This window comes from Quercus suber, unplaced genomic scaffold, assembly GCF_002906115.3.
Source record: "Quercus suber isolate HL8 unplaced genomic scaffold, Cork oak 2.0 scaffold_1022, whole genome shotgun sequence".
In the NCBI taxonomy this organism is placed as follows: domain Eukaryota; kingdom Viridiplantae; phylum Streptophyta; class Magnoliopsida; order Fagales; family Fagaceae; genus Quercus; species Quercus suber.
This window is the reverse complement of record NW_027070433.1, coordinates 105,390-129,977: the sequence shown is the minus strand read 5'-3', so window position 1 is coordinate 129,977 and position 24,588 is coordinate 105,390. Positions and strand designations below refer to the sequence as shown.

Here is a 24,588-nt window from a genome sequence, read left to right as displayed (position 1 = left end):
TTATTTCAATTTCCTAAAATAAATAAATAAATAACCCATCATATTTAAGTAATTGAAATACTAAAAGACATAAATTTAACATTTAATAAAATAGATGGAGATGTGACATGTTTTTATTTGTGGAGTATATAGTGGAACAAAAAGAGTGGGAAAAAAGATTTGGACTCAGTTATGACAACGAAGATGATGAATTCGAACATTAAACACCTTCTTTAGAAACATCAGAAAGTGTTCATTAGCATAAATCAATAAAAAATATATATATATATATATATGTTTTTTTAATTTTTATTATAATTATATTAATATATTTATATATATTTTTAATTTAATTAGTTATATATATATATATATATATTTATAAAGTTCTGTCATAGGGTTTTTGGAGATCAAGTTTTATTGTCATTGTTCCAGCTTTAAATTTTCCTAGTAGCATCTCTTAAACCACGCCTTGGTTTTCAGCTAGCCATCTCCCTGGTGTGAAGGCTAATCGGTTGGGTGAATTAACTTGTGGAGGAAATGTCTGATTTTAGACAATAGTAGCTTGGAGATAATTTTGTAAGCGACATTGCATAAGCTTATGGGTTGTCTTTTTCAAAATATAGGTAATGTTCGAGGTGCATATCAAATTTAAGAGGGTAAAATCAAAATTATTCCAAATTTTTAGGGGGTGTAAGTTACAATTTAATATATATCTAATTGTGTTAATTATTATTAATGTGTTAGAGTTGCAAATTGGTTGTAGTCTAAAATTGACATTTCATGCGTATTTGCTTCAACTATATCAGGTATAGTTAGATTTAATTTGAGTAATACTACATAGACAATGATAAATATGAACTTTAGGACCTGTTTGGTTTCAAAAAGTGGTATATCCACTTTTCATTTTCTTTATTCTATATTCAAATCCTGAATTTGAATATAAAAAAAAATACTTATTTTCATATTTGATAGTGTTTGGTAAGTTTTGAATATATAATTTGGGAATAGAATACATCATATTCAAATTTGGTCATTGTTTTTTATTTATTTTTTAAAAGTAAATTTCTCACTTACACACACTCACATCACTAAAAAAAAATAACTTTATATTTCATAATATTCACGAATAAGCCACTGCATTCATATTCTTATAAATGAAAATGCTGAAAAGTTGTTTTCATTTTTTGTATTTAAATCCAACCTTTGGGATATTGAAAATGGAACTAAACCATTTTTTTGTGTTGGGTCACATAGAAAACTGAAAATGAATACTAAGGATAGTAGTGTTTAAGTATTGTTGTTCAGTTTTCAGTGTTGTGAAATATATATTTGAATGTTTAAAAATAAGTGTTAAAAGTGTTATTATTGTATAAACATTGAAAACTATATTGCACTCTTTTTAAGCTAAAACCAACGTCCTTAGCATCTACCANTTCGGTATCAGCAGTCCTTTCACCTCCTTATTTCTTTTACAAGTCTATTGGACGGTCAAGATCAATTTAGATCTGGCAGTCGGCCAACTATCATTCAACAAGCCCAAGACGGCTACTAGGCTTAGGGTTGACTATTGTCTTATTTATTACTTATGTTCTTAAACTACATACGTAACACAGTAGCAGAGCAAAAACTAGAACTCAACGCCTGTTTTCTGAATAGTGGTGGTGTTGGTGGCGGATTGGGAGGTTACTGGTGGCGGAGTCGAGGTGGGAGCACCACAATGACTGTCTACTGAAGAGCGGCCGTGGTATTGGTGGTGGGCTGTGTGTGGCTCTCAACTATATATATATATATATATGGAGCTCAAACAAGTTCTTGCATTATGTGACTAAATTAATGTAAGTTTGTTTGTTTTTTCGTTGTATCTTTATACATATAAAAATGCAGAAAACAATAGTAGACAGTTTCTCAAACAATTTTTAAGCGCATCATAAACTTAGTAATCTTTATATTGACAGTTAGAAAGGATTATAAATTATAAATTGTGCTTTGACAGTGTAGTAAGTTTTGGAGTTTGAATTCCTTTCCTTTTTTATGAATGAAAGAATTTTATTCAAGAAGAAAACAACTATAAAACAAGAAGGCACCCAGCCTCCCTTCTGATAACATCAACAAAACAAGAGGGGCTAAGGTCAAAAGAACCGAAAAATTTACACAGCAAACACCATTTAGCAAAAAAGTGAGCTCCCTCATTAACTTCTCCAACGACCCAATTACAAGACAAGATAAGGAATTGGATTTGGGAGGCTAGATATTTTAAACTTTGACATTCTATCCACAGGATATACATACCTTAAATTCCAGAACTTAGGTCCAAGTGTATAACAATTTTAATTATATATATTTTTGAATTAGGTAACTGAATATTTGAATTAGTTTGTATTTTTATTTATTTATTTTTTTGGTTAACGTGTATGAGACAGGCATATATAAAACGCCTCTGTTCTTATTTGTTAAGTAGAATTATTTTTTAATGATAAGTAGAAAATTTTAAACTATTTAATAGAGGATTATTTTTAGTAGATTATGGACATGAAATAATGTATTCTTCTATTTCAAAGATTTTATAAATTTATTTATTTGCCTGTATTTTACTATTTTACAATGTTGCGATATTAGGTACATTTAATTGCCTAATTGGTATTTTGAGGGGTATTGCCTGGTGAATTCAGCACATCCGTGCCCAAAGTCTCCTAAGTCAAAATCGCTCCCTCCGGCCTCCACCTCTCTTTTCACAGTGAGTATTTAGTTATTTGATGACTATTTCCATTGCTTTTCTTTCTTTTCAACTGCATTTTTTTTTTTTTTTCCATTTTCGGTTTTGTATTTTGTCTCCCAATATTACAAATTTTATTATATATTAAGCATAAAGGCGTCTTCTAATTTTAAGCAGCCAATAAATAGATATTAAATAATTTATTTATTATCTTATTGATGTAGCACTAATTACAGTTATTATTTATTAGTTTGTCAACATGTAAGTTTTTATAATAAAAATGATAGTCTGATAAAATAATAATAATAATAATATAATAAAAATAAAAATAAAAATAATAAAAATGATAGTAACTTTAATATTTTTCGCTCTCTCAGTTTCTTTTTTCTTTCTTTTTTTGTTGTTGATATTTTGTACTTTGTAGACCGAGAGTTTTGCATTATTGTGTTCTGCGTTCTTTGGTTATTCAGTGCATATTTTGTATATATACAAGAAAGAGATTTGCCCATGAAGACATGATAATGATTATTAGTGCAATTATTAAATTTAACTATGATTTTTCTTCCCGTCTGCCTCACGCTCTTTAGCTTGTCCTTCATTATTGTGACATGCAAACACATTTTGGACATTTTATTTCCATCTTTTAAGCTTAAAAGTTGGTTTAAACCAAACCAACATTTTGGATAATTTATTACACTAGTCTCACACACTAGAGTTCCCCGGTTCAAACCAGGTCGGGCTCAGACAACTTTATGACTTAAAAAAATATATATATATATATATATATAAAGAGCTTAAATTGGTTTAAATATGTCTCACCATTTGTCTTATTAGTTATTACTTTCGTATGTGTGTTGATAGGAGGTAAACAAATGCAACGTCCAGAGAACTCAGCAGCCCCACCTTCAAAACGAAGAAGGCAGTTAACATCTGAGATTTGGAACGACTTCGAGAGGTATGAAAGAACTAATGGGGAGCACCGGGCCATATGTAAACATTGTCGAAAGGACCTTTCAGGGTCAAGCAAAAGTGGGACTACACACTTGAAAAATCACTTGAAGAGATGTTCGGCTGTAAAAAGTGAAGAATCGCGTAAAGAGATGGTCTTTCCAAGCCAAACAGGTGATTTAAAAAATCCAATTGTCATTGATAGGAATTCTATGTTTGATGAAGAAAAGAGTAGCTTGGATGTGGTAAGAATGATTATTAAGCATGGGTATCCATTGAATATGATTGAGCATGAGCGCTTTTCAATTTTTGTGGAAAATTTGCAACCAAGGTTCAAACTTCCTTCACTAGACACTTTAAAGGCTGACATTCTTCGTGTCTATAGAGAAGAAAGGGAGAAACTCCGGAAATATTTTGAAATGCTCTCTTGTCGCTTCCATTTAATACTTAATTTTTTGACATGTCATGATAAAAAGAACAGGTATTGTTGTTTTACTTTGCAATTTAGTGAAGATGGTCTGAAACTGAAGAAGAAGATTCTTGCCCTAAAAAGTCTAGAGAACTGTACAGGAGAAACTCTTTGTGAGATGGTAAAAGGTCTGCTTCGAGAATGGAAGATTAACAAGAAATTGTGCTCTATAACAGTAGAACATTCTTCCTCAAATAAGAAAATGGTTCATAACTTAGACACATGGCTTGATCTTCAAGGTTACCCTCCTCACAAACGGACATTATTTCACATCCCTTGCATTACACATATTATAAATCTCCTTGTTCAGGATGGATTGGATGAGATAGTTCTAATTCTTCATAAGATAAGGAAGGCTATCATATACTATAGTGAAACAGCAGATGGGGCACAAAAGTTTCACGAGGTTGATCTAACTTCTCAAAGGTGGGATTCTATTTTTTTCATGCTTCAGAGTGCATTGAAGTACGAGGAAACTTTTTCTTACCTACAGAGTCGTGATTATGACTTCCCTGTAAATATATCTATGGAGGAATGGAATTCGGCAAAAGCCATAGTCGAATGTTTGAAAGATTTCTATGATGTCGTTCAACGTTTTTTGGGAAGCAAATGTTTTATTACATATATGTATTTTTGGAAAATTTGTTATATTAGTAAGATTTTGCTTAAGTGGCAAAAAAGTGAACAAGAACTCATTCGCTTGATTGCAAACAAAATGAAAGCGAGATTTGACAACTACTGTCGCGATTTTATTCGTGTTTCGGCAATTGCAGCAGTTTTTGACCCCGGTCAAAATTGGACTTCGTGCTTTTCTCGCTCAAAAAAGTATATGGTGAAGGTACTACGCTATGCACAAAGATTAAAGATGATTTTTTCCGAATTTTTGATGGATATGCAGAAGACTTTAGCAGTCAGCCGTATCGTAGTTCTTCCTCATATGGAAATAATGATTGTGATGTGCTTGGGGCGTGGTACGAGTCGAAAAGAGATTTACAAAGGGAAGAGCTCGGTCGATATTTAGAAGCGCCTACTTCTCGTAGTGAAGAGCTTGACGTATTGGGTTGGTGGCATACCAATGGTAAAGAATTTCCAACTCTTTGGAGGATGGCTCGTGATATCTTGGCAATTCCAATGTCAACTTCTATATCAAATTCTGCTTTCTTTATTGAACCTATGACAATCAATTCAATCTTTAATGGATTGGATCCGGATATCATAGAGGCCTCGACGTGTGGGGGGACTGGTTGGACAATCCTATAAGGATGTAAGTACGATTTTCATTCATAAAGAATTTAAATTCCTTTTATATATGCCATTTATGCATTCCTTAATCCTTATCCCTTTTCATTCTATTTACTTCAGCACACCTAGCAAGGACAATGACCACTCTCCTGAACCTACTTATTCTCCATCGGTTTTTGCGGGGACTTATTCTAGCTTGGAAACTCAGGAGGCATAATCTCAGACTATCATTTATTTGATTATCTACATTTCTTTTGAGAATTGATGTTTGTGTTGACATTGCTTTCACTTGCAGAAGCATGCTCCCTTTACTGCCGACATGTTACTCAGGCTTGGAAATCCTGTTTCAACTTCGGGTCCTGAGCCACCTCCAGCTCGTGATAGTTTCTTGGATTTGTCGAGCAGTTCTTTAAGCTTGGAACCTCAACCTCAAGAGGCACAATCTCCATCTATTATTTGTTTACTCTTTACACTTCTTCTAAGAAATGATGTTTGTGTTGACATTGCTTTCACTTGCAGAAACATAATTCCTCTACTGCCAACGCAGAACCCATGCTTGAAAATGGTGGTTCAATTTCGGGCCCTGCGCCACTTGCATTTGTTTTGGAATCTCAACAGGCACAATCTCAATCTTATCATTTCTCTTACTATCTACATTTCTTTTAAGAAATGATATGTGTTGACACTGCTTCCACTTGCAGAAACATAATTCCCCTAATGCAAACACGAGACCCCTGTTAGAAAATATTGGTTCAACTTCGGGTCCTGAGCCATTTCCAGATGGTGAGTTTCATTCTTTTCATTTAAGGTTTAGATACAAAATATATATATATATATATATATATATATTATATTACACGGGCTTATAAACTTTAAATAAAATTATCTGAAATTAGCTTAAGGTTACAACTTCTACTAAAAAAAATTAATATGATTACATTTTTTGAAAATTTAACCATTAAATTGTATGTTCTTTTTGTTCTTAATACACAAGTTAAATTTCATATTAATCAGATATTATTCAATATTCTATCTATAAACTTATTTTTTATGCATGATTTATACTATAAAAACTTGAAATTTAAACATTTAAATGATGATATAATTATTGATTTTTAATATTCTAGAAATTTTGTAAGTAAAGAATATATAAAAAGAAAATGTAATCTAATAGTGAACTTGTCAAAATTTACATCCATTAAAAAGATATTGTATAAAATTGTAGCTCCAAGTTCGTTGCCAAACTTTGTTAAAAAAAAAAAAAAAAGGTTGAATTGTGGTATTAAAACCTTATATCATTTATGGGCATTATTTCTTTCTCAACATCTTTCACATCCACAATTTTTCTTCTTAATTTATTGTAGAAAAACTAAAAAATATATATTATGAGGAAAGAAAAATGAAAAGAAAATCACATTTATCATAATTAAAAGAACAAGACAATAATATAACACATAACGTATTCTCCCTATTGCAAATCATAGAGTAGATCTCTGATATATTGGACACTCCCCTTATATAGTTTTCACTTTTCAGCACACCCATTTATTTGACAAGCTTCAGGTAATTTTCATTTTTTCTATTTTAGAAGAAAGGTAATTTTTATTTAAACCTAATGATTTCAAATAATTTCATTTAAACCATATAATTTCAAATAGTTATTATTAAACCTAATCGTTTCATATAGTTTTATTTAGACCTTAATTAAAGTTTTTGACATGTTTCATTTAAATCTTATACTTAATTTCAAAATGTTTCCTTTAAACCACCAAATTTGAAATAAACTTCAATTAAACCAGATGGTCACATGATGCTTAATGAGAGGTTAACAAATTTTGTGATAGATGTTATAAATAAATTTATTTTAATAAACTTTGATGTTTAAACGAAACATATTCAAAACTCAAAGTTTATAATTTTTACTTTTATTTTGTCATATCAAGGTGTTTAGACGTCCCATACCAGCAATCTCTTTTACTATAAATTATTTGAATGCAAGTAAATTAGAATTGTACATATAGCTGTCATGAGCCTCTTAGTTGGATGTTATTGTCTAGACGCCCCATACCAGCAATCTCTTTTACTATAAATTATTTGAATGCAAGTAAATTAGAATTGTACATATAGTTGTCATGAGCCTTGTAGTTGGATGTTATTGTCTTTTATCATTTATAAGGAGAATTAAGGGGTTGTTTGGTAGACTTATTTAAATATATGTTTTCAGTTTTTAAACAACATTACACACATTTCTACATATTTTTTTATCCACACGTATTTTCAAAAAAATTGAAAAATATTGTTTAAACACATGTACCAAACATGCCCTTTCAACCCAACCTATCAAGTTATAATTTTTTTTAAAGCAAAATAAATGCACAAATAATTAGAAGAGTTTGGCCTCTATATAGGTAAAATATGATTTGGTGAGGTGACTTATGTGAGGAATAAGTGCCTCTAGCTTTTTGCTCCCAGTTTTTGGCTTTTTGTGCGAGGACACTAATGGTATTGAGGGGCAACCTTGATGTGGTTAAGAGAATGAGATCTGATAGTGATGTGACTTCAATATTGCTCCCAAGTGCAAGATTGTCGTGAAATGATAACTCAATGAGGCTAAAGTTAAATTCAGAAGGAAATGAAGTTGACTAGCAATTCACAAAATAAAATAAAATTATAACAATGAAATTTATTTGAAGAGAAATTATGATGGGTTGATAAAGAAAAATTAAATAGGGGTAAAAAACAATATTTTAAAAACTCAAGAGGTGTTTGGTTTGGGGGAATTTGCATTACCATTAGTATCCGAATATCTAGGAATGTAATGTCTGACAATCTAAAGATTTGAGAATGTAACTATTTTTATATTTGTTATGATTAGAAATCTAACAAGAATTCTTGGAATATAACATTCTTATATTTGATTTATTTCTAGAAATCTTATGAGAATTATTTATTTTCCTAAAATATCATTTTATTAGTAAACACAATATCAAGTTTCTTTTTAATTTTTTTTTAAAATTTTTTTATCTTCCTTCAAATAAATTATGAGAAACAAAATTTAAATTATAAATCATGGCAAATTCAATAAAACTATAGTATAACGTATGACAAAAATAATTATTAAATTGTCAATATTTATAATAGCAATTTTTTAATTTGATTTCTATTATTTAAAGAGTAGGGCAAATGGGTAAATTTTTTTTTTTATAAATAAAAAAAATGTAAATTTTTCTAAGAATAGGAATGTGGATAACCCTTTTCAAAGGAAATTTGCATCCCCACAAAAAGGGCATTGTGTGGGAATCCAAATGCCCCTAGACATCTGATTTCCTTAAGTGATTTGCAACTTAACATGAAAGTATTATAGAATCTTTCAACATTCATGGGAATCCTAAAATATTAGCCCATAACAAATGCCTCCTTAGAGATACACATAACACATAACAATTTTTATTATATAACTCAACTAAAATTAATGCAAAGATTACTTCAATAGAATGATTTAGTAATAAGAACATATTTAATAATTGTCTAAAGGTAGCTCTATGAATTAATTGATTTTAGACAAGAAAAAACTAATGTTTTAATTTATAGGGAATCCTAAGCATTTAACATGCCCAAAGTCAATGTTAAATTAAAGAGTTATACAAAACTAAACCCATTTCTAGAAAATTAAATCAATAAAAAACACAAAAACATAAGCACCAAAATCGTCAAAGTATTGTTAAGAACATACCAATAAAAAGTCGGGTTTTCCCCTTTACCTTAGTAAGACATCTAGCAAGTCATTACACCAAAGAAAACTCTACAAATTGAAATGAAACTTTAAAAGAAAGCCTAATTTTAGTTCTAAGGCTGCCACCCTTTGAATCTTGACCTAAACAGCCTTTAATAGGCCAAGAAATTCTATCACAAATAGAATTCTTGTCTATAAAAAACCTATGATTTTAGCCTTTACTAAACCAAATTTTTTGGCCCATCAACCCTTAGAATTTGGAGTTTCCATAAACTACAAAGTTGTATCCCTCTAAAGTAGCTCTCCTACTTGAATCATCACAATTCGATATTTGAGCCGAAAGTTATACCCAAAATACTAAAGCTTGCGGAGGTTGAAATTCTGATCGAAATTTCAAATTTCTTTTGGATTCCTTCCTTTCAATTGGAATCAAATTTAATTGGGTTAAATTTTAAATTCATTAGGGCCATTATAAAAATTAGCTATTAGCCGTCTTCTTTACACAAATCCATTAGTGCCTTTTATTGATAATTTTTTCTAGAATTAATTCCAGTCTTCTACAAAAAACTTATTTATACATTAAAATTAATTTTAAGCGTAAATTTAATTATTCAAAATTAAATATAAAATTCATAAATGAACACAAAATAAATATGATAATGCTCTCTAATAATAATAATAATAATAATAATAATTGTAGGAATAAGGGCTTAAGATCATATATTGGGCCTTGGGAGTTGAATGGCCTGAGGAGGAACAAATAGTTATTAGAGGTTTCAATTTGAAGTCTCAGGAGTAAGGAACGAATGGAAGGTGGTCCGAGGAGGAACTCTTCCTCGGATATGATGAATGCAGCTCAAGTATCCATTCCAGCAATTAGAATGATCCTCCAGGAAGCTCCAATGATATGGACGTGCCTCATGAACATACGAGAAGGAAGGAAACCCAAAAATATATAAGAAAAAACTGCTACCATCGCATTAAATGAACTGCAGCTACTTTTCTGACCACATTTATGTGGAGAAGACCTTTGAACAGTGCTACCTTGGCTACCATAACTCACAGAAAGCCAAAGAGGGTGTCTGATGAGATATGTACTCAAGTAAGGGCTAAAATGATCAACAAGTGTAGAATCAAGATGGTCCAAAATGAGCTATATAATGTAAGAGACCTTCTAGGAGAAGAAAAAAAAAAAAGATGAGAGAGAGAACACTGTAGCAATCTAAATGGTTCTTATATTCAATTGTGATCAATTTATATAAGTGTGACCTCCTAGGACTAAAAGTCTATTGATATCAGAACCTCTTATTTGTGTTTGATTGTCATTTAATCTAGTACTAGTCGCTGTCCAGCTCATTAGAGCCTAGTTCTTTGACCCACTCTTTACAAATTTATTGTACTAGGCTCATTGGACCAAGATCCCATACATCTTGGACTTGGGCCGCAAATTGTGTCCCTACAATTGGCGTCTTCTGTGAGAAGAACTTGTGTGATAGTGAGTTCGACGTCTAACTATGGTAGGATCAGGTCCTCATCGAGAAGAATCCATGGGTTCTAGGCGACAGGATGACTTCCTTAACCTTGAACGCAAGCGAGATCAAGAAGGTAGTGCACATACCACACATGCTAGTAAAGGTCATTCTCGGCTTGGGAGTCATGTCTTTTAAGAGCAGAATGAAAGAGCCAAGCAGGGGGAGATCGACCATCTAAAGAGGAAGTTACACCATGCACAACGAAGATGAACTCCCTCCCCATCTAATTCCTCTTTCGACAATGAGAAGGATAGCAGTTATCGACATAGGTCAAGGACTCCTCCTAGTGAATCTTTCTCATATGAAGAGGAGTACCACCATGAACACAAATGCCAGAGCCCAACTCACAGAGGGCTGGGAAACGATGCTATGAGTAAAGTTTTGAACCAGATATCCAAGTAGCCCTTCACGTATAGGATTAAAGGGGTAACTTTTCCTCGGTGTTTCCATTAGCCAACATTCACTATCTACAATGGGCGAACGGACCCGGTAAAGCATATGCGCTATTTCAGTCAAAGAATGGTTGTCCATTCTAAGGACGAAACCTTGATGTGCAAGGTGTTTCCATCCAGTCTATGACCCGTGGCGATGAGATGGTTCGACGGCCTAAGGGCAGATTCCATAGATTCCTTCAAGGAGCTTACTCGGGCATTTGGCTCTCGTTTTATTACATGTACCAGGGTCCTTCAGCCCTTAGACTCCCTACTATCTTTATTCATGCGAGAAGGGGAGACCCTAAAAACATACTCGGATAGGTAGTAGGAGATGTACAATGAGATAGATGGTGACTTTGATGATGTCACCATTAGTACTTTCAAGAATGGCCTTCCAACCGAGCATGGTTTAAGAAAATCCCTAACAAGAAAACCTGTCACCAGCCTGCACCAACTTATGGACCAGATTGACAAGTATAAAAGGGTTGAGGAAGACCAGCAACTGGGTAAAGGAAAGGCTAAGGTTATCTCTCAGTAGAAGAGAGACTTCAGGGCGGACTAATACAATAATAACCGACCTCGGAGAGATTTCACTAGACAATCAGGGTCTGCCAACACCCAGACGGTTAATACAGTATTACGAGAACCGGCACATCAGGTTCTAGAGAAGATTAAGAATGAGCCATTCTTCAAATGGTCGAACAAGATTGCTAGAAACCCCATGAGGCGTAACCAGAGTCTTTATTGCTAATACCATCAGGATCAGGGATACACTACGGAAGATTGTAGGAATTTGTGGGACCATCTGGACCAGCTAGTCCGAGAAGGAAAGTTGAAGCAGCTGTTGCACCATTCTAGTAGCCGGGCGGAGCAAATAGTTTCGGATCCCTAGGGAGACGCTTCTTCAAGACCTTTTTTGGGAACGATTAATGTCATCTTTGCTGCTCCTGGTAGGACCGATTCTTGTCCCTCTAGAGTGATGTTAGTGGTTTGGATATCCACTAAGGACAACAATTCGGAGCCAAAAAGAGCCGAAAAAGAAGTCCCACAGGTTTTGGGCTTATCGGATGAAGATAAGATCGGAACCATCCAACCCTATGACGATGCTCTGGTGGTCCCACTTAGGATAGGGGGTATGATGTGAAGAAAGTGTTGGTAGACCAAGGCAGTGCTGTCGAGATAATATACCTCGACCTGTACAAGGGGCTGAATTTAAAACCCGAGGACCTAACGGCGTACGATTCCCCTCTAGTAAGTTTCGAGCGGAAGACTGTTACTCCAAGAGGTCAGATTAGATTGCCCATACAGACCGTTTTGGACATGGTGGAGGTGGATTTCATTGTGGTGGACGCTTATTCACCCTACACAGCTATTGTGGCTAGGCCTTAGCTTCATGCCTTAGGAGCTGTTTCTTCTACCCTGCACTAGAAGATGAAATATCCATTAGAGGGCCAGGTTAAAGAGATTGTGGGGAGTCAGTCTATGGCTAGGCAATGCATGGTGGCTGCCATCTTACATTGACCCGAAGCTGAGTCCTCGGCTTCTGCTGAATGTGGCTTATAGTAATCAAAAACTCTGGTGCTGCCTGACAATGGATCAACCAAGGAAGTGAAATGTGAAGATCAAGAAAAGGTTGTTGTTGGCGACGATTCGAAGAGGTTCTTTCAAGTCGGCTCCGGCTACCTCTCTAAGAAGGGGAAGAGCTAATTGAGTTCCTTAGAAAAAATGTTGATGTGTTCGCATGGAGTGCTTATGAAGCTTCAGGGGTGGACCCAACTTCATTTTCCACCATTTGAATGTTAATTCATCTGTTACCCCCAAGAAACAACCTCCTCGACGCTCATCTAAAGACCATTCCGATGCCGTCAAAGATGAGGTGATGAAGCTTAAGCGGGCAGGGGCTATCAGGGAAGTTTTCTACCTTGAATGGCTGGCCCAAAAGATCACGTAGTAAAGAAAAAGAATGGGAAATGGCGAGTATGTGTAGATTTCACGGATTTAAACAAGGCTTACCCAAAAGATCCCTTCCCTATGCCTCGAATAGACCAGCTAGTAGATGCTACTGTAGGCCATCCTCAGATGAGCTTCTTAGATGACTTTCAAGGATACCATCAAATACCACTAGCTCTGGATGATCAGGAGAAGACAGCCTTTGTCACTCCCACAACTCCCACAAGAAATTACCATTACAAAGTGATGTCATTTGACTTGAAAAATGTAGGATCCACCTATCAAAGGATGTTGACTAAGATGTTTGAACCACAGTTTGGTAAGAGTATTGAATTCTATATAGACGACATGGTGGTGAAGAGCAAGGTGGTGTCTGAGCATATGGGAGACCTCAGAAACATTTTTGAAATTTTGTGGAAACACAAGCTACGCCTTAACGCTTCCAAGTGCTCATTTAGTGTGGGATCAAGAAAGTTTCTGGGCTATATGGTGACTTACCGGGGAATCGAGGTTAATCCCGACCAGATTAAGGCAATAAACAGTTTACAACCACCTCAGAATCTCAAGGAAGTTCAGAAACTAACCAGAATGACTGTTGCCTTGAACCGGTTTATCTCTCGGTCAGCGGATAGATGCAGACTCTTCTTCCTGTTGATGAATAAATGGAAGGGATTTAAGTGGACCGAGGAGTGTTCTTTGGCCTTCTAGCAACTTAAGGAATATCTCTCTCATCCATCTATCATGTCCAGCCCTAAGATGGATGAAATTCTATTTGCTTATATTGCTGTGGCCCTTCATGCTGTGAGTTTGGTGTTGATACGAGTTGACAGTGGCATACAATGCCAGTTTACTACGTGAGTAAGTCAGTACATGAGGCCGAGGTTCGCTACCTACCATTAGAGAAAACCATCCTAGCAGTGGTGCATGGTACACGAAAGCTTCCCCATTACTTCCAAGCACATACAGTCGTCGTCCTAACTCAACTTCCACTCAGGGTCATACTTCGAAGTGCTGAATACACGGGGAGGATTGCTAAATGGGGCATAGTTCTAGGGGCTTTTGACATCAAGTACATGCCTCGTAGTGCCTAGTGGCTGAGTTCGCTGAACCCCTATTAGAAGAAGTAGCAGTGACATAACACATGGATGGAAAATCGGTTGGCACAATCTCCCTACAAGAACCTTTACTCTGGAAGGTAAACGTTGATGGTGTGCAAATCAAAGGGGCTCTAGAGTGGGGCTAGTTCTGATTTCACCTGAAAAGCTTACCATTGAGAAATTGTTAAAATTGGGCTTCTCAGCCACGAATAATGAGGCTGAATATGAAGCTTTGCTGGAGGGAATATCCATGGTTCAAAGAATTGGAGGAACGACAGGAATGATGTCCTTGGACTCAAGACTAGTCGTCGGCCAGGTGAAAGGTAAACTAGAAGCAAGAGATAAGAGAATGCAAGGGTATTTAAGTCAGGTTAGGCATTTGCAATAAGGATTTGAATCCTTTAGCCTATTGCACATCCCTAGAAGTGGAAACACACATGCCGATTCCCTAGCCACACTTGCAACCTCTTCGGCGCAAAGCTTACCTCGGGTTATTCTTATAGGTTATTCTTATAGAAGACTTGTGCAAACCCACAGAGGTAACGGGAAAGGTGGTCCATGTTCACCAAGTCAGAGTAGGGCCTAATTGGATGGATCCTATAGTACTATTCCTGAGAGAGGACATTTTGTCGGAAGACAAATCAGAAGCTGATAAGATAAGAAGAAAGGCGCCTCGTTTTTGGCTGTTCGAGGAGCAAAAATTATACAAACGCTCTTTTTCTGGACCATATCTACTTTGCATTCACCCTGAGGCGTCAAAGGTACTTGTTGAAGAGTTACATGAAGGGATTTGTGGAAGCTACACAAGAGGCAGATCTTTATCTCACAGAGCCATCACTCAGGGCTACTGGTGGCCAAATATGCAGAGAGAAGCGCCAGAATATATGAAGAAGTGTGATCAATGACAAAGATTTGCACCAAATATACATCAGCCAAGAGAAGTCCTTAACCCCCTATTCAGCCCTTGGCCATTTGCTCAATGGGGCTTAGATATAGTTGGCCATTTCCCCACGGAAGCAGGGAATAAGAGGTATCTGCTGGTACATCAGAGATGTGGATGCCAAGAAGTTTGTCTAGAAAAACATTGTCACCCGGTTCGGGGTCCTTCACACCATCATCTCGGACAATGGCCTTTAGTTTGATAGTAAGTTCTTCAGAAGATATTGATGTGAATTGGGAATTACGAATAGATATTCTACCCCAGCTTATCCCTAGGGGAATGGACAAACCGAGGCTGTTAACAAGGTCATAGTGAATGGACTCAAGAAGAGGTTGGATGATGCGAAGGGAAAGTGGGTGGAAGAACTGCCACATGTCCTATGGACATATCAAACCACACCTCACAGATCAACAGGGGAGACTCTATTTTCAATGACTTATGGTGCCAAGGTGTTATTCCTTTAAAAACGGGCTTCCCAACGCTAAAGACTAGCTCATTTAGTCCGAGCAGTAACAATGAGTTGCTAGAAAAGAGCTTAGACTTTATTGAAGAAAGAAGAGAAAGTGCAATGGTCCAATTGACATACTACAAACACAAACTCAAGCAAGGTTATGATGCCAATGTAAAGCTAAGGCAATTAGTGCCCGGCGACTTGGTATTGAGGAAAGTTTTGGGCACTGCAAAGAACCCAGCATGGGGAAAGGTAGGGCCCAATTGGGAAGGATCATATCGCATCATCTCAGTGGCTGGTATAGAGGGCATATTTTCTAGAAGACTTAGATGAGCATGTAATACCGCGCCCTTGGAATGTAATCAACATGAAAATGTATTATTATTAATGAAAGTTTCCTTTGTCAATATGTTCATTTGTTGTATAAAGGCATTATACTTCCTATTGTTCAATCTTTATAAGTGTTAAACAGATCCTAAGTTATGTCAGGTTTCTCGGACCACATACTTGGGTGAAATTAACACTCAATGACATCTTTATAAGTGTCTAAACTGAACTTTAGTCATGCTTTGGTCTTCGGACCAGATGCTTTAGGAAAATTAACACACTATGGCATCTTTATAAGTGTTTAAACAGAACATTAGTCATGCCTGAGTCCTCGGACCAGATGCTTTGAGGAAATTAACACACTATGACATCTTTATAAGTGTTTAAATAGAACTTTAGTCATGTTTGGGTCCTCGGACCAGATGCTTTTAAAAATTAACACACTATGACATCTATCTGAGTATTTAAGTAGATTCGAGGTTATAACCAACTCCTCGGACTGATGGCTTTGAATAAGTTAAATGACCTTGATTATTTATACAAGTGTTGGGCAGAATCGAGAATATCTCCCCCTTCCATTCTTTCTTTCAAAGTCCGTTACTTATCCTTAGTAGATCCAGCCTTCATTGCAGAAGGGTCATTTTATAGTGCAAGTATGGATTAAATCACTTTGTTACTGATACATAATTGTTTCCAGTTTTTATTAAAGTTAGAGCAGCAACATTTCAATACTATTTATGACAGTCATAAGCTTCGAAGCACACAAAAGTAAAGGTATGAAAGATAAAAAGAAAAACATTTTTCATTAAACAAAAAAGGGAATATACTGTCTGAGGGTAGAATGCCATCACAAAAAGTTATACAAATAATAATAATAATAATAATAAATGAATAAAAACTACAAAAGAAAATCCTATATCCAGGATTCTAGGCCTTGGCTTGGGGAGGGTCTTTCTTGGGATCAGTAGCCTCGGAGTGGACATCACTAACTTTAGACTTAGCCTCAGCATCCTTGGCCTGAGAGACCACATCCCTAATAGTGAGGGCATCCTCGGAGGGCTTGGCCTTCATTGGTGATTGAGCCTCCTTACCCACTCTAGCTTCTTTAGAAACTTTAGCAACAGGAAGCGGAGCTTGGCTGGTAAGGAGCTACTCAGGAGAAGAGTCCGACTCTAGAATTTCTCGAATATCCTCCGGAAAGAAAATATTCTTGGCCTTCCTTAGCTCGGAGTTTGCAGGGACTCCCGCCCGGTCCATCGCTATTCTCCATAACTCGGTGCAGTAGTCCCTACATACTACGGCCACCTCCTCTGCCAGCCGGGTCTCCATATCCCACACCCCACGTTAGTAGGATGCCTTCACCGTAGCCTCAGCTACTTCCCTGGCCACTCGAGCTGTATCCTTGGCTTTCTGCAACTTCGCCTTAAGGTCCAAAACAGATTGTTTTTCGGTGGCCAGGTTTATCTTTGTTATGTGCAGTTTTTGGCGCATGTCCTCTGCCTGCCTTTCCATGGTCTTTAGACCCACCTCGGCACTCTGGCGAGCCTAGATAGCTTCCTTAAGCTTCTTAGAAAACTGCGTCTGTTCTTGTTTAACGGCTCCAAGAGCCTTCTCAGCTTCAAGGTGGGAGTGGGCCTCAGCCTTAACCTCGTTACGGGTGTTCCTAACCCACTCCTCGTCTACATAAATTTGTTGGGTAACCTGCATAGAAGTGGCAAAAGGGTTATAAAAATAAATACATATAGGAATGAACATGTACCTTAGTATTTTAGTGAAAAGAGATGTTGGTTGGCTTACCATTGCAAGGTCCCTCTTCAATGACATGAAGAGGTCCGGTTACTTAGTATGCCTGAGACCCTCCATGTCTCGGGAGAGACGAAGTGGTTGCTTCAAAGCCTCGGCAAGGTAGGTGGTGTGCCCCTTCTGAGACTCCCAAATCGTTGCATCCCAAGGGATGGGAGCGCCCTCCATCTCCAGTTGAAGGGCCTAGGTTCGCGGCCCTTGGCGCATTTCTGCCTCGTCCCGACTCTCCACAGACTTGGCTCTTTTGTCCTAGGGGTCCTTAGCCTTCTTCTGTTGTTTAGCCCCCTTTTTAGGGGCAACCTCACCTTCCTCTAGGTCCTCAACTGGCATTTTCTTCTTTAGATTCGAGTTGGCTTGCAGTCCGAGGTCAGTAGGGAGCCGGGGAGGAGGAGGGAGATTGGGAGGAACTTGGGTCTTAGGGACTTCTTTCGAAGTTGATCCCTTGTTCCTGTTAGCCATTAAACCCCTTAAGCCGGTCCTTTGCTTCAGGTCCATGCCTTCTTCTTCTTCCTTTGAGCTAGTGGTGACTTGGGCAACAATTATTCTCGGAGGATGAGCTATAGAAAATCTATCAGACTCGGTTTCAGAATCCGAGAGCTGTACGGGCCTTTCCTGCGCTCCTCCTTCCTCTTCAAAACATAATTTGTCCATCTTTTCCTCAAGAGATAAACGAGAAGATACTATCTCTTCTTCTACTACAGTTGCTTGAGGCGGAATCTGTTGGAGTGGTATTCCGAACAGTGGAGGATTTTGTCAGGGCGGTAGTACGATTGGAGGAAGGTCGCACCGAGTAAGGAAGTCCGGTTTTGATACATCGATACTAGCCAATCGTGGGTCACCTGCTCTAATGGCGTGTTCGATCTCTTGGAATATCTTCGATATGGGTTCAAACTCTAGAATCAGGTGGATGGCTTGTAGCTGTCCATCCTCGCTTATAGATATTTCCAATTTGAGTAAGTAATTAAGAGCTACAACGTTGGTAAAGCTAAGCGAGGAGCAACGTGATTCTTATCTCAAACATAGCCGAGAAGCAAAACACAGTTAGAAAATCGAATTCTTTCATCAAAAGACAGTAGAATGACATAGAGATAATGATATGGTTAGGGTTAGAGAATCTAAGTCTCTTGCTAGGAAACCTAAGGTATCCCACTTGGCATTCCCTCTCGGACTGGGCAATGAAGACCATCATGCCACGCCCCTAAAGCGATGAGGTAATCGTCCTTCATCCCTTTGTTAGATTTAAGGAGGCACGAGATAAGCCTGACGATGGGAAATCGAGACTTGAGGTAAAACCCTCAGTTGGATTGTGAATGGCATTCATATAGGTGGACCACATCGTGCCAAGTAAGTCCCAATTGGAGATGCTTGTTAAGAGCATCGACACAGTCTAAGATCCTAAACATATTAGGTGCACATTGGTGATGGCATAAGCTATGGTTAAAGAGGTAGTCTCATGTTATCCTACCCATGGGAAGAGTCATCCCTCCCTCAATAAAACCTATTATGGGGATGATGACCTCCCTTTCCCTTCTGTGTGACACGATTTGTTCTAGAGAACAATATCGTAAGCCAACTTCCTGGGGTATGTGGTACTTATCTTTAAAGATAGGGGAGTCTACTAGGCTCGTGAATCTACCCATTTGGACAACCTAAGAAAAAGCAACTGGAATTTGTAAGTGAAGAAATAAGAACTGGATGGCCGAGGAGATTGGCTGAGTAGAAAAAGAAATGTTTGAAAGAATATAAACTTATAGGAACTAAAGCGTGTGCTAATCCCTGATACCTTTAGAAAGGTTTTCAAAAGATTTCTTGAGGAACGGGTGAGAAAAGTCTGGTGACTTGGAAAGTTTTAAGAATTTGAGTGTTAGATATCTCTGGAAAGCTTGAAGATTTGTGAAATGAGGAAATGATTTCCCTGTATGCTTTATATAGGGGAAGAAAATGAGTGGGAATACTCCTGCTCAAAATCCTGGGAAAAACATATGCGGTTGGATTGGCACCTCACCGTTGGATGTGGGAAACATAATGCTGCCTGGAGCAATTAATGATGCCTCGTGGGCTACAAAGCATCAGTAGAAATTATGAGGCGCATAAAACCGCACTTCCACACGAGTGAATCAAGGAATCAGTTGGTTTTATCTCTTAAAAGTCAAAACCCCACTTTTTCTCCTTGGATGAGACGGAAAAACCGGAATTTTGAGGGGCTATTTTAGGGATGAAGGCCCAAGATCATATATTGGGCCTTGGGCTTCTTCCGAGGACGTTGAATTGTCCCAGGAGGAACAAATAATTATTAGGGGTTTCAATTTGAAGTCTCATGAGTAAGGAACAAATGGAAGGTGGTCCGAGGAGGAACTCCTCCTTAGATATGATGAATGCAACTCAAGTATCCATTCTAGCAATTAGAATGACCCTCCAGGAAGCTCCAATGATATGGACGTGCCTCATGAATATATGAGAAGGAAGGGAACCCAAAAATATCTAAGGAAAAGCTGCTACCACCGTATTAAATGCACTGTAGCTACTTTTCTGGCCGCATTTATGTGGAGAAGACCTTTGAACAGTGCTGTCTTGGCTACCATAACTCACAGAAAGCCAAAGAGGGTGTCTAATGGGATAGGTACTCAAGTAAGAGTTCAAATGATCAATAAGTGTAGGATCAAGATGGTCCAAAGAGAGCTATATAATGTAAGAGACCTTCCAAGAGGGGAAAAAAAAAAGGAGAGAGAGAACATTGTAGCAATCTAAATGGTTCTTGTATTCAATTGTGATCAATTTATATAAGTGTGACCTCCTCGGACTGAAAGTCTATTGATATCAGAACCTCTTATTTGTGTTTGATTGTCATTTAATCCAATACTAGCCATTGTCCAGCTTATTAGGGCCTAGTTCTTTGACCCACTCCCTACAAATTTATTGTACTGGTCTTATTGGACCAAGATCCCATACATCATGGGCTTGGGCCGCAAATCGTGTCCCTACAATAATAATAATAATAATAATAATAATAATATATTATGTTATTCCAAATGCAATAGTTGCCAAGGCTAGTTTGAAGTGTTTTCAAAATTTACATACAATAAAAAGATATAATAGGAGTTGAAGGGTTTCTCTCCAAACTAATTTGGAGAGAAAGTTTGGAGAGACATTTTTCATACACACATATACGGTTCCTGAGTGAAAGAGATCCAAACCTCAAATCAAATATATATATATATATATATAAAAGCAGAGACCTCATGTGGGAAAGTATGAGATTCTGCCAAGTGACGCATTCTATGCAAAAAGAATTAAAATATTCTCAAGTGCCACATCGGAGATAAGAACAAATTAAATATTGACTTTTTGTTTCATTTTGTTCAATGTTTCAAGACTTTTTTAATTGAAAAATAAATATTCTTTGTATCCTTTGATTCAATGTTTCTCATAGATACATACAAAACTTTTTGCATTTTAATTCATCATTTTCACTTCTTGCACTTCTACCCCTTTATATATACCTAATCATAGTCCTTCATGCCATCGTCCTTCATGCCATCCCTTTTTAAATACACACAGACCAAAGACAATTTCATTTATCTTCAATTTTTCGGCGACACCTACCTAACTTTAACATTATTGTCTCATCTAATCTTAACCCGTATAAATTAGCTACAACCAAGGAAGAGGGACTTGCATTTTATATTGAGTGACAATGACAATTACGATTTTGTGTTAAGGTCAGACGTGGATTTATGGGTTTTGTAAATGATGTGATTGATTGTGAGTGTTTGGAATATGTATTTTGTTTTAGAATTAAGGAAAAAGAGAAAAACACATTCTATATAAACTTTTATTCTATAATTTTCCTTCAAAGTTATTTTTTTTATTTTTTTATTTTATTTCTCATTAGTTCAATTGAATACTTATAATGGATATGTGTGTGCAATTTATAATTGTTACCTTTTATGATGAACTCATTACTAATAAATTTTTATAATAGTTATGTTATAATACATATGCAACATTCTCCAATATCATCTTACATAAAATATTACAATATTATCCAAGCATCGCAGGGTAACTTACTAGTTCCTCTAAAACTAGACAACATAGTAGTGGCGACTATTGCATTCTTAGCCCTGGCGAAGAGGAGTTCAAGAGAGAGAAACGGGAATTAAATGACAAAATTAAATAAATTATAAAGAACACATTTGAGGGTGGTATAGAGAGAAGGGTTAGGGACTGATCCAAATCCAGATGTTTTGAAGAAGAAATTTAATGATCTGTTTGGTTGATCGGTATTACTAAAATGTTTGGTTGCAAATAGATTGAGGAATGTGGATTTTCTTTCTAAAAGGTTAGTATCCATGTTCCCATCCTGTGGAAAAGTTTATGTTGTCAATTTAATATCGTTTGATTACCCAAAATAAAACTTTTTTCTAATAAAGTAACTTTTTTTGTTGATATTTTGGTTATATTAAGATTTAAGGATTATTTTTAACTTTGATTTTTTATCTCCAATTTGGAATTGTTTTAGTTAAGAAAATAATTTTAATTGATACGCCGTACGTGATGTCCTGACAATTGAAAAATAGAATAAAATTGGTCTTATATGTGTTAGTTTTAGACTATTATTTTTAGACATTTGACTTGATTTGTGATTCATTATTTTTCTTATTGTTTATTTGTAGAGTCCTTCAAAAAGGTGGTGAATAATACTTACATTACATTTAAAATCTAAGAATACTTTGCCAGGAGCTTAGTTAGCACTCGAATTTTTTTTACAAAAATATTCAGGGTTTGTATTTCTCTCCCAATTATTGAATTATCGAAAATAAAAATAAAAATATTTTAGTAACACTAAATAATTCCTATAAGATAAATCAAACATGAGAACCCGATGTGTATGAGAATCTTGTTAGATTCTTTATCAAACTAAACATGGACATATCTACATTCTTGAGCATTTAGGTTCCTACACATTACTACATTCCGGATCATTTGGATGTGGGACTAGGAGGCACATATTGGACACCCAAACCATACATTACATTAATGTTTTAGCATTTAATTGTTGACCCAAAAGGCTAATGACAAAATCTTCAAAGGTACCGCGCCTGAAGTGGGGGAAATTCTTGGAAGAAATGAGGCCCAGGGATTACAGCATAATAGCATGAGATCTCAGGAATATTCTTGGTCTCCTCCCCCAAGCTCATGGCTCAAATTCAATGTAGGTGCCGAAGTGCACTACTCCGCTTTTTTAGCAGCGGTAGTGAGAGATGAAGCAGGTAATGTCGTTAATGCAGAAACAGCAATTGGTAATGTAACTAGCTCACTAGAGGCAGACGCTCTTGCTTTCCAATGTGGGGTGCATTTAATCAAACAATATTCAGTGCGAAAAGCCATCATAGAAGGAGATGCACCGTTAGTAGTTAATGCTTTGAACAGGAAAACAGACGCACAGTTGGAAATTAAGGGTACTGTTCAAGAAGTATTTACTACGCTGGATACTCTTACTGATACGACTGTGGATTTCTCTTGCGTACACAAAAGTTGTAATTCTTTGGTTTATGATTGTATTAAATGGGCCTCTAGAAATGGGTTCTCTGGAATCTTGCCCATTGGTTGGTTTAAAGGGGATTCCTTTATTGGCCCTAGCTGTGTTTGACAGTATGCTGGAGAGTGATCTAAGGATGTCTTTGTAAAGATTGATTGTATGCATAGATATTGTGTTTCTGAGTGTTTAGAAGGGGATCAAATAAATTTTTTTGTCATTGTTGTTCGGTTAGCTTCATAATATTTTCGGATAAAAACTATTACACAAGCGCAAAAGAGAACTCTTAGAGCATTCGTATCCTAGTTATTAAATCTTTTAGTTTTTAGCAACTATTTTATTTATTTTAAGTTTTAACATATAATTTTACAACTTACCCAGTATCTCTTTTCTTGTTTATCACATTTAGCCAAATACTATTCATTTATTTATGGTGAAAATATCATTTTGGTATCACAGTTAATTTGATCTCTACATTTTGGTAGCATTCAATTTGGTCTTTGTTGTTGATATTGTATTTTGTTTGGCCTCGGTTAGCATGCCAAAATGTTGGATCAAACCCTAAAAAATGAAAATTGTGCCTTAAAATGTAAGAAAATAGGGAAATATATAAACAAATTGAAGTCTTTTTAATCCGATCAGGCCTTGAATCAATCAGTCCAATGATTCAATAGTTAAAAATCTCAAACTTTCCATTTTTGACTAAGTTTGATCAATGTTGACTAAACCTAACGGGGATTAGTCAAAACATTGACTTTTTCATCCACCTCAAGAACATGATGGAGGGTAAGATCATGGGTGAGACCAACAGACACATCTGTGTAACTTACTAAAAATAAAAAAAAAATAGGAAAACAATCATCCCAAAAGTTTAATCTCTTAGGAATGTAGCCCAAGAAAGAACAGGCTAAAACATAAAATGCAACCAATACCTGCAAGTAGAAGAGAAGAAATTTGGAAGCTTAGAAGAAATTGTAAAACTAATAAGAGTTGAACCTACATCCACATAGTCAAACATGGCTTTGATAATACCATGTGTGGGTTTGTGCCTGTCTTGTGTATATTTTCTAACATTCTCTCTCTTTATTTTGCGCAAACTGAATTTCTCCATACTGAAGTATCAGATGATTTGTGGTGTCTCCCTAAACTTCAAAATCAAGCAATTAACCTCCGAAGTTAAACTCAAAATACACATAGCCCCTTGCTGTTGAAAATGATTGGGCATTTTCAGCATGTGATAACTTCAAAATCAAGCAATTAGCCTCCGAAGTTAAACCCAAAATACGCATAGCCCCATGCTGTTGAAAATTGAGGTTAATTGGGCATTTCTAGCATGTGATTGTCAAAGTTATATGGCAGTTTTTTTTAATTTAATACATTTTTTTTTTTTTTTTAATTTGATATAGAGTAACATGATACTCAAATGTTAAA

The 24,588-nt window shown here is 36.2% G+C and overlaps 1 protein-coding gene across 2 annotated transcripts; it reads left to right on the top strand.

Annotated features, from left to right (window-relative positions):
• The first annotated feature begins 1,586 nt into the window (after positions 1–1,586).
• Positions 1,587–23,448, top strand: LOC136065558 (uncharacterized). 2 transcript variants are annotated; one of them, XM_065768911.1, is made up of 8 exons: positions 1,587–1,817; positions 2,599–2,716; positions 3,557–5,376; positions 5,475–5,565; positions 5,650–5,790; positions 5,874–5,972; positions 6,056–6,137; positions 22,712–23,448. In XM_065768911.1, exons 5-8 carry the CDS (start codon positions 5,674–5,676, stop codon positions 23,269–23,271), a joined length of 858 nt encoding a protein of 285 aa, XP_065624983.1. In that variant the 5' UTR covers positions 1,587–1,817; positions 2,599–2,716; positions 3,557–5,376; positions 5,475–5,565; positions 5,650–5,673; the 3' UTR covers positions 23,272–23,448. Both variants share the same exon structure in this region; 1 of them encodes a protein (XP_065624983.1).
• Positions 23,449–24,588: the final 1,140 nt, after the last annotated feature.